We start from the raw sequence: 11,179 nt of genomic DNA, 5'->3' as shown, positions 1-11,179 counted from the left end.
CTTACCCTAGTTCACAGTGCAAAAGAAAACTAGATGCATTTAGAATTGACCAAGTCATTTTTGACTAAAGAATCCATTTCCCAGGGCCTAGAACTAGCCGTTTACTGACCCTGTTATTGGAAGATGGAGACAGGCCATAGAGCTTCCCTAATGATCCTGTGTCTTCACCTGGCCTGTGAGTGGAGAGATTTCTGTAAATGGGAACAGGAAAAGTCAGAGGACATTTCTCAAAAGACTGAGAAGCAGACAAGGGCTGAGCAAATGGGACTTCCTTACTATGTAGTGGAAGTGATAGATAATAAATGATGGCAATGTATACTGATGACCAATGACCTGTGTCTAACATTGTTTTTCTTCCCAGGGGTGAGCTGCCAACAGAAGGTGGAGCAGAGTCCTCAGTCTCTGAAGATCCAAGAGGGAGAGACCACCACAATCAACTGCAGCTACACAGAAACTACTGATGGAGCGCTGCAGTGGTTCAGGCAGGATCCTGGGAAGGGCCTAACTTCCATATTTTACCTAACTTCAGGGGAGAAGCAGAATGGAAGATTAAGATCCATGTTCAGGAGAAAGGAGCGCCATAGTTCTCTGCACATCACTGATGCACAGCCTGAAGACTCAGCCACCTACCTCTGTACTGTGAGGGCACAGTGATCCCCAAGCACCTGCAGGCTGTGCACAAACCCAATGGACCCTTCAAGAGAGCACATTTATGACCTCCTAAAGCACATCCACAGGCTCATTTTCCTGGTGCTCATTTAAATTGCCTCATTCCATTCTGTGATCAGTCACCTATCTAATGTTTCAGGGTCTGTATCCCCAGTGATAATACAATGTTAAGGAACAGAACTAGATCAAAGTGGGTGGTAGTCATTGACCTGATAGTGGTCCTATCCTTTAATTCCTCAGTCTAGCCTCTTAGAATATCTTAGGGTTTAGCACTAAGGAGAGATTGATCTAATAAAGCTAACTTCATTGGAAACATTTCTTTGTTTAGGATGTAACACCATACCCCACTGTATTACTAAAGTAAATGTTCACTCCTGATTCCATGGGGTGCAGTTAGCTCTGAAACTTTACTATATCAATTTATATATGAAATCAAATATGTCTTAAAATACTTAAAAATGGGAAATGTTTCTCATGTGTCTTCTGAGACCCTAAGCAACACTTAAAACTCATCCCTCCTTAAGATTCCTTTAGTCACAGAATTTGACTATTAATTGATTTTTTTGTATTTTTAGAAAGATTTTATTTATTTTGAGTTTTACAATTTTTACCCCATTCTTGCTTCCCTCCACCTACCACCCACAGAAGGCATTCTGTTAGACTTTCCATTTTTTCCATTGATCTCAGTTGAATGTGATGAAAGAGAAATCATATCCTTAAGGAAGAAAAATAAAGTATGAGATGGTAAAATTACATAATAAGATAATGGGGTTTTTTTCAAATTTGAAGTTAATAGTCTTTGGTCTTTCTTCAAAGTTCATAATTCTTTCTCTGGATACAGATGGCATTCTCCATCACAGATAGGTCAAAACTGTCCCTGGTTGTTGCCCTGATGTAATGAGCAAGTCTATCAAGGTTGATCATCACCCTCATTTTGCTGTTAGGGTGTACAATGTTTTTCTGGTTCTGCTCATCTCGTTCAGCATCAATCAATGCAAATCCTTCCAGGCTTCCCTGAATTCCCATCCCTCCTGGTTTCTAATAGAACAATAGTGTTCCATGATATACATATACCACAGTTTGTCAAGTCATTCCCCAATTCATGGACATTCACTTAATTTCCAATTCTTTGCCACCACAAACAGGGCTGTTATAAATATTTTTGTACAAGTGATGTTTTTAGCCCTTTTTCATAAGCTCTTCAGGGTATAGACCAAGTAGTGGTAATGCTGGATCAAAGAGCATGCACATTTTTGTTGCCCTTTGGACATAATCACAAATTGATCTCCAGAAAGGTTGGCTAAGTTCACAGATCCACAAACAATGTATTAGTGTCCCAGATTTCCTGTATCCCTTCCAATATTGATCATTGTCCTTTCTTATCATATTGGCCATTCTGAGAGGAGGGAAGTAGTATCTCAGAGATGCTTTAATTTGCATTTCTTTAATAAGTAAAGATTTGGAGCAATTTTTCATATGATTATGGATTGTTTTGATTTCCTCAGATGTAAATTGCCTTTATATAACCTTTGATAATTTATCAGCTGGGGAATGGCTTGTTTTTTGAAAATTTGACTCAGTTTTCTGCATATTTTAGAAATGAGTCCTTTGACAGAAATACTAGTTGCAAAAATTGTTTTCCAATTTACTACATTTCTTCTGATCTTGGTTACAGTGGTTTTGTCTGCACAAAAGCTTTTTAATTTAATGTAATCAAAATTATCTAGTTTGTTTTTAATGATGTTCTCCATCTCTTCCTTGGTCATAAACTGCTTCCCTTTCCATAGATCTGACAGGTAAACTAGTCCTTGATCTTCTAGTTTGCTTATAGTATTGCTTTTTATGTCTAAATCCTGCATCCATTTGGATCTTATCTTGGTATAGGGTGAGAGGTGTGGGTCTAATCTATGTTTTTTCCATACTAACTTCCAGTTTTCCTGGCAGTTTTTATTGAAGAGAGAATTTTTATCCCAATAGCTGGACTCATTGGGTTTATCAAACAGCAGATTACTATACTCATTTCCTGCTATCGTACCTAGTCTATTCCACTGATCCACCACTCTATTTCTTAGCCATTACCAGACAGTTTGGATGACTGATGTTTTATAATATAATTTTAAATCTAGTAAGGCTAAGTCACCTTCTTTTGCACTTTTTTCAACTGAATCCCTGGAAATTTTTGACTTTTTATTTCTCCATATAAATTTACTTGCAACTTTTTCTAACTCATTAAAGTGACTTTTTTGGAAGTTTGATTTGTAGGGGCACTAAACAGGTACTTCAGTTTTGGAAGAATTGTCATTTTTATTATATTAGCTTGACCTATCCATGAGCAGTTGATGTTTACCCAGGTATTTAAATCTGATTTTATTTGTGTGAAAAGTGTTTTGTAATTGTTTTCAAAAAGTTTTTGAGTCTGCCTTGGCAGGTAGACTCCCATGTATTTTATATTCTCTGAGGTAACTTTGAATTGGATTTCTCTTTCTAGTTCTTTCTGCTGTATCTTCCAAGTCATATATAGAAATGTTGAGGATTTATGAGGGTTTATTTTACATCCTGCTACTTTGCTAAAGTTGCTAATTATTTCTAGTAGTTTTTAGGTGACTTTTTGGGATTCTTTAGGAATACCATCATGTCATCTGCATAGAGTGAGAGTTTTGCCTCTTCCTTTCCAATTCTAATTCCTTCAATTTCTTTTTCTTCTCTTATTGCTGAAGCTAACATTTCTAATGAGGTATTAAACAGTAGTGGTGAATGGGCATCCTTGTTTCACCCCTGATCTTTTTGGGAATTCCTCAAGTCTATCCCCATTGCATATAATGATTGTTGATGGTTTCAGAGAGAGACTGCTTACTATTCTAAGGAACAGTTCATTTATTCTTACACTCTCTGGTGTTTTTAATAGGAATGGATGCTGTAATTTGTCAAAAGCTTTTTCAGCATCTATTGATATAAGCATATAACTTCTGGTAGATTTGTTGTTGATTTAATTATACTCACAGTTTTCCTCATATTGAACCAACCCTGCATTCCTGGAATAAATCCTACTTGGTCAAAATGTATTATCCTAGTAATAACTTGTAATCATTTTGCTAAGATTTACTTAATATTTTTGCATCTATATTCATCAAGGAGATAGGTCTATAATTTTCTTTCTCTGTTTTAACTCTTCCTGGTTTAGGTATCAACACCATATTGGTGTCATAGAAAGAGTTAAGCAGAGTTTCATCTTCCCCTATTTTTTCATAGAGTTTATATAGAATTGGAACCAGTTGTGCCTTAAATGTTTGTTAAAATTTACTTGTGAATCCATCTGTCCCTGGAGATTTTTTTCTTAGGTTGTTCAATAATGGCTTGTTGAATTTCTTTTTCTGAGATAGGGTTATTTAGGTTTTTAATTTCCTTTTCATTTAATCAGGCCAATTTATATTTTTATAAATGTTCATCCATTTCACTTAGATTGCCAAATATATTGGCATAGAGTTGGGTAAAATAACTCTAAATTATTACTTCAAGTTCCTCCTCATTGGTGGCGAGTTTACCTTTCTCATTTATGATACTAGCAATTTGGTTTTCTTCTTTCTTTTTTTAATCAAATTGACCAGATGTTTATCAATTTTATTGGATTTTTCATAAAACCAGTGCTTGGTTTTATTTATTAGTTCAACAGTTTTCTTGCTTTCAATTTTATTATTTCTCCTTTAATTTTTAGAATTTCAAATTTGATATTTAATTGGGGGTTTTAATTTTCATTTTCTCTAATTTTTTTAGTTGCATATTTAGGTCATTGATTTCTTCTTTCTCTAATTTATTCATGTAAGCATTTAAAGATATAATATATTCCCTGACAGACGCCTTGAGTGTATCCCATAGGTTTTGGTGTGTTGTTTCATTATTGTCATTATCTAAGATAAAATAATTAATTATTTCTATAATTTCGTGCTTGATCCACTCATTCTTTAAAATGAGGTTATTTAGTTTCCAATTAGTTCTGGGTCTATATCTCCCTGGCCCATTATTGTATATGATTTTTATTGCATTGTGATCTGAAAAAGATTTATTTACTATTTTTGCCTTTATGCAATTATCCTAGTTCATGGTCAATTTTTGTGTAAGTGCCATGTACTCTACAGGAAAGAAAGTATATTACTTTCTATCCCCATTCAATTTCCTCCATAGGTCTATCATATCTAGGTTTTCTAACAACCTATTTACATCCTTAACTTCCTTCTTGTTTATCTTATGATTACATTTATCTAAATCTGAGAGCAGGAGGTTGAGGTCTCCCACTAATAGAAATTTGCTGTCTATGTCTTCCTGTAGCTCTTTCAACTTCTCCTCTAATAATTTGGATGCTGTACCATTGGGTGCGTGCATATTTAGTAATGAAATTATTTTATTGTCTATGGTATCTTTTAGGAGGATATAGTTTCCTTCCTTATCTCTTTTAATGCTATCCATTTTTATAGCTGCTTTGTCTGAGATAAGTATTTCTACCTCTGCCTTTTTCACTTCATCTGAATCAAAATATATTTTGCTCCAACCTTTTACCTTTACTCTGTATGCATCTCTCTATTTCAAATGAGTTTCTTGTAAGCATCATATTGTAGGATTCTGGTTTTTAATCCACTCTGTTTTTGCTTACATTTTAAGGGAGATTTCATCCAATTCACATTCAAAGTTATAATTATGAGCTCTTTATTTACCTCCATGCTATCTTCCTTCTGTTTGTAGTTTCCCCTTTTTTCCCTTTATCCATATTCCCCAGTGTTTTGTTTCTGAATACTGCCACCTTCAGTGTCTTTGCCCTCTTATATCAACTGCCTTCCCCTTTCCTTCCTCTCTCCCTTTTCCCCCTCTTCCCTTTCTGTTATTTCCCCTTCTTTCTCCCCCTCCCTGTCTCCTCCTCCCCTTTTACCCTTTTAATGCTTGAAAGGTATGATAAGTTTCTCAACTTAACTAAGTGTGTCTAAGTTAACTTTAAGCCAAGTCTGATGAGAAGAAGATTCAGGTGGTTCTCATTTCCTCCCTTCTTCCCCTCAATTACAATGGGTCTTTTACACCTCTTGATGTAATGATATTTTACCTCATTCAATCTCCCTCCATACTCCTTTCTGCTTACTGTTCCCCTTTTTAAGGATGTATTGTTTTTAAATCATTCTATCTGAGTCACAGAAAAGTTATGAGTGTCCATAGCATATAGCCAGTTTCATCTCATTGGATAGCAGTTGTTTTTCTTTACCTTTTTTTTAAAACTTTTCTCGTGTCTCTTGAGCCTCCTGTGTGATGTCCAAATTTTCCATTTAGCTCTGGTCTTTTCATCATGAAATCTTGGAGGTCTCCCATTTCATTAATTGTCCATCTTTTCCCCTGGAAGAGAAGGCTCAGATTTGCCAGGTAATGAATTCTTGGCTTCATTATAAGCTCCCTTGATCTTCAGAATATCTCATTCCAGGTCCTTTGATAGCTTAATGTTGCTGCAAACAGGTCCTGCATAATCCTTACTGTGGCTTCTTGGTATTTAATTTTTTTTCTTTCTGACTTCTTGCAGGATTTTTTCTTTTATCTGATAGTTCTGGAATTTGGCCACAACATTCTTTGTTATTTTCATTTTAGATTCTCTTTCTGGAGGGGAGCAATGTATTCTTTCAGTAACTATTTTGCCCTCTGGTTCCATGATATCAGGGTAATTTTCCATCACTAAATCCTGTAATATTAAGTCCAGGCTATTTTTTCTCTTCAATGTTTTCAGGAAGGCCTATAAATCTCAGGTTCTCTCATCTTGATCTGTTCTCGAAGTCAGTGGTTTTGTTGATGAGGTATTTTATATTTTCTTCTATTTTTTCAATCTTTTGGTTTTCTTTAACACAATCATGTTGTCTCATGAAGTCATCAGTTTCTGCCAATTCCATTCTTTTTTTAAAGAAGAAGATTTTTCTTCATTTATCTTTTGCAACTCCTTTTCTAATTGGTCAGTTCTACTTTTTGCAGGAGGTTTTCATTTGCCCAATTGAGGATTTGAGAGAATCATTTTCTTTTTGCATTTGCCCAATTGAAGATCTGAGAGAGTTATTCTTATTTTGTATTTGCCCAATTGTATTTTCCAAGGATTTTTTTTCTTGTTGTGAGATGTTAATTTTATCTTGCAATGTATTCATTTTCTCTTGAGTTTCTTTTCCCAGTTTTTCCAGTTGATTTTAAACTCCTTCTTGATTTCTTCAAGTAAGTTTTTCTGGGCTGGAGATCAGTGCATATTCTCCTCAACAGTCCTAGATCTCTCTGGGTTAGAATCTGTCTTTTCTAAGTATTTCTCCATGGGCTCCCCTTTCTCTGGCCTTTTTTAGTCTTTCTAGGATCTTGTGTTGGGGGTGGGGCTGGCTCTCAGAGATTTGTTTTTGAAGATCCTAAAGGCTTTGTTACTTGGCTTAGTATTTACATGAACCAGCCAGTAGGGGTCACTGGCTGCCTTCTCTGAAGTATTTGAGGTCCTCAGTAGCAGGGTCTAAGTTGACCTTCAACTCTGGGCTGGGCCCTAGGGGAGGGAGTTAATCTCTTTCCTTTGAGTTAACTCTTGTCCTGAGGGGGAGGAGGTGGGAGGTTGTTTCTTGTTAGTTCTGGACAAAGGGCTCTACCGAAACCATGGAACTCAGGTCCCTGGCCCAGCTGGTTGTTCTCCAGGCATGCTCTTAAACTCTATGCTGGAACTCACCCTCCAGTAGCTCCTCTCCCCTGGGCCAAAGACTCTCCAACTAAAGTTGGATCTGACATTCACCACTCACTGAAATCTCTCAGAGGGCCAAGACTGGCCCTCTGGCTTCTCCCAGCTACTGTTCCCATGCTGATCCTCTGTTTTTGTCTCTCATGGACCCATGGTCCCCTAAGACAGACCTTTTTGGTAGGTGTTCTTCTCCTAGCTTCTCTTTCTGGGTTTTGTCAATCAAATTTCTGTTAAGAGGTTTCTTTCATGCTGTTTTTGAGGGGAAAGAGGAGCACTTAACACAGTGCCTGTCTTCTCTCCATCATCTCAGTCTGACAATTAATTGATTTTGATAATGATCTTTTGATTTATTTTAAGAAAACCTTTTACGATAAATAAAATGGCATAGCAGTAGTTTGACAATAATGTAAAAACTTTTCAAATAGCAAGCTGCAGGCTAGCAAGTCCTTGAATGGACTCCCTTTTTCCTCAGATTTCTTCCTATTTTGTAGAGCAGGGTAAGGACTAGATTCAATAGGTTGTAGTTGTCACTAGGATTTCCTCAACAAGAGCACTGAGATAAGGGAGTGAATTGCCTCCTAGAACTGGCTCCACTTTCTCTCCCTGTAACTCTTTTCCCCTACTTCACCACTTCTCATCTCTTCAAAGTCCACAGAATTTCTACTATCTTTCAGTCATTTGCAGCATTTCATGAATCTCTTCACCCACTACATTCTTCCACACTTAAAGCCATCTGTACTCCAACCTTTCAGAAAGGAAATCCCAAACAGAATTTGGACAGTGAATCAAATAGAGCTAATCTACTGGGAAGTCAAAATAACATCTATGACAATAAGCATGTGTGCTGGTATGTACTTTCCAGTACTATCCCTTCACACACACACACACACACACACACACACACACACACACACACACATATATATATATATATTCATATCCATATCCATATCCATATCCATATCAACCCATTTGGATCACTCCCAAGCATTCTTTAATCATCAAAGAATGAACTTCAAGTAATTTATTAATTATATAATTAATTACTTAACTAGTCAATTGTGGAATATATTTAGCCACTTGAGGGTGCTCTGACTTCACATAAGTAAATTGTTTGGAGTAGATTTGTAACCCTAGAGATTTCACATAAGTAAATTATTTGGAGTAGATTTGTAACCCTAGCGATTTCACATAAGTAAATTATTTGGAGTAGATTTGTAACCCTAGAGATTTAGTCCTGTGTTAATTTAGAGTAATGATTTGAACTCCGTACAGAAATTAAATTAAATCAAAGTCTCTCATCAAAGGCCATATTCTTGTTTTAGAGAATGCATATCTCTGATTTCCAGACTACTTATAACATTAAGTGGACTCAATTTTTTTAATCATCATATGATTTATTTTAAACAAATAACAAAAACACCAGCAAAGCAAAAGAATTTTTTTTAGGTTTTTCAAGGCAATGGGGTTAATTGGCTTGCCCAAGGCCACACAGCTAGGTAATTATTAAGTGTCTGAGGCCAGATTTGAACTCAGGTCCTCCTGTTTCCAGGGCTGATACTCTATCCACCGTGCGACCTAGCCAGTCCAAAAGAAAAATTTTGATCTAAATAGAAAAGATTCTCTCACCTTAAGTTGACAGGAAATTGTTTAACCTAAAAGAAGTCTCTTATCTTACAGTTGGCATGTAGAGGTGCAGGAGAGAATAAGGGAGAGACCATTGGACCATAGTCCCTTGCTAAGACATTTTTTAGATACTCCTGGGATGAATGTAGGAAACAGTCAGAGGATATAGATGAGAAGCCCAAACATTTGGCACCATCTTTCTTTGGGTCTCTTTATCTGGGGTTTAATAACAACTGCTTATCTGATCTTTTCCTTTCTATGTCTTTGGGAACTATTACAGTTCACCTAAAGGGAATTATTCTCCCAGTGGAAATAAGAAGGATAAACCTTTCTTGTACAGGACAGTACTTCCCAGTCAAATAAATTCACCCAGAGTCCAGTGTGGTCAGTGACATAAACCTTATTCCTGGGTTCCCCAGGCTTCCTTTTCATTATGAAGTCATAATGACTTCTTCAAGATACAAAAGAAGTATCTCAAAGTCATGGATTTGTTGTTCTAAGAGCCCAGCCCAGGTTTAGGGTCTCTACAATTATACCATGATACCCCTCAAGAGCATGCCTTTTTTTGTAGCTCCATGTCCTAGTATGGCACAGAGCAATGCTTAATAAATATTTACTGACTAATTGTAAAAGGCTTGGATTTAGAGTCACAGAGTATTTTACAAAATGCCCCCTCTGAGATGTCATTATGAAATATCAGTATTTGTCAAACAATCGATCCAGGACTCAGTTTCCAAATATGGAAAAATTAGATTGTTGATTTTTGATGTCCTTTCCAGCTCTAAATCAATTATCTTATCATCCAACATGTCCTCAAAAGTTCCAATAGATTTTATATCCTTAGAATTTAACTTTTTTAAGTTTTATTGAAATTTTATTTTATTTTATCAATTGCATGAAAAGGTAATTTTCAACATTCACCATTTGCAAGTTTATGAGTTCCATATTTTTCTACCAACCTCCCTTTCTTCTTCCCTCTTCAAGGTGGCAAATTATCTGACAAAAATTGTAACACACAATCATGTTTAACATATTTCCATATTCATCAAGTTGTGAAAGAGGAATTAAAACTAAGGGGAAAGAAAAAAATAAGAAAGAAAGGAAAAGCATAAAAGAAGTTTTAAAAGAAGTGAACACAGTATGCCTTGCTCTTCATTCAAACTCCATAGTATTTTTCTCTTGTCCATAGCAGGTCTCTCAGGATTTTCCTTGATCTCTGAACTGCTGAGAGAAGTTGCATCCATCATAGTTGATCGTTTCACACTCCTGTTGTTAACCTAAGAATTTTACTAAAATCTTCATACTTTAACCAAAGTAGCTAGGAATATTTGCTCTAGAACTTTTTCTCATTGCCCTAAAATTTCTATGGTTGACCTAAATGGAGCAGTATTACAATGGGCAAAATGTCTACATTGGAGGATCTATGTGTCTATTTTGTGTAATGTATAAGTGTTGCAGTGCTGATTGGCTGGGCAGCCAGAATGAAGCATCCTTGTGTTTTCCCATACAATGAAAGAACTAAAAACATTTAGATTTGAAAAAGACACTTGAGTACTGGTTTCTATTCCCTGTTTCAGAACTGAATGCTTCTTGATCAAGTCAAGGAAGAGAATGAAAAAGTCCCTAAAGACTTTATTAGTGATCATGTGTCTTCTGCCAAAATGTGAGTTGGAATTTCTCGAGTTGAGAAAAGGGAGATACACCATTTTCCCAAAACACCATAGGGGAGTTTAAAAAAGGAATTTCCCTAAAACACTAAGTGGGAGAGACAAGACTTAAGTTATAAACATATGGGATTTTCATGAATGTATTGTGAGGGGCAGAAGATAAAAGAAGCAATGTTAAAAGGGATAGGGACCTAAATACCAGTTTTCAGCATCTGAAATTGTCTTTTTTTGCACAGGGGTGAGCAGTCAACAGAGAGTGGGACAGAATCTTCAGTTTCTGAGTGGCCAGGAAGGAGAGATTATGACTATCAACTGCACTTACTCAGAACAAAATTTTCAAAGCCTACAGTGGTTCAGGCAGGATCCTGGGAAAGGTCTCACATTACTATTTTACCTCATTTCTGGGAGAAAGGAAAGAAAGTTTCAAGTCCATGATAAGCAAAAAGGAGTGTCACAGCTCTCTGCACATCTCTTCTTCTCAACCTGGAGATTCAGCCAC

The 11,179-nt window shown here is 36.3% G+C and overlaps 1 gene segment (V, D, J or C); it reads left to right on the top strand.

Moving 5' to 3' along the window:
- Positions 1-321: 321 nt before the first annotated feature.
- LOC141522785 (T cell receptor alpha variable 41-like) lies at positions 322-654 on the top strand. The segment is given in 1 exon segment: positions 322-654. A coding segment is annotated over 1 exon segment (333 nt).
- Positions 655-11,179: the final 10,525 nt, after the last annotated feature.

This window comes from Macrotis lagotis, chromosome 4 (assembly GCF_037893015.1).
Source record: "Macrotis lagotis isolate mMagLag1 chromosome 4, bilby.v1.9.chrom.fasta, whole genome shotgun sequence".
Lineage (NCBI taxonomy): Eukaryota > Metazoa > Chordata > Mammalia > Peramelemorphia > Peramelidae > Macrotis > Macrotis lagotis.
Note: the sequence above shows the minus strand (reverse complement) of the source record. Positions and strands in the feature narration are given on the sequence as shown.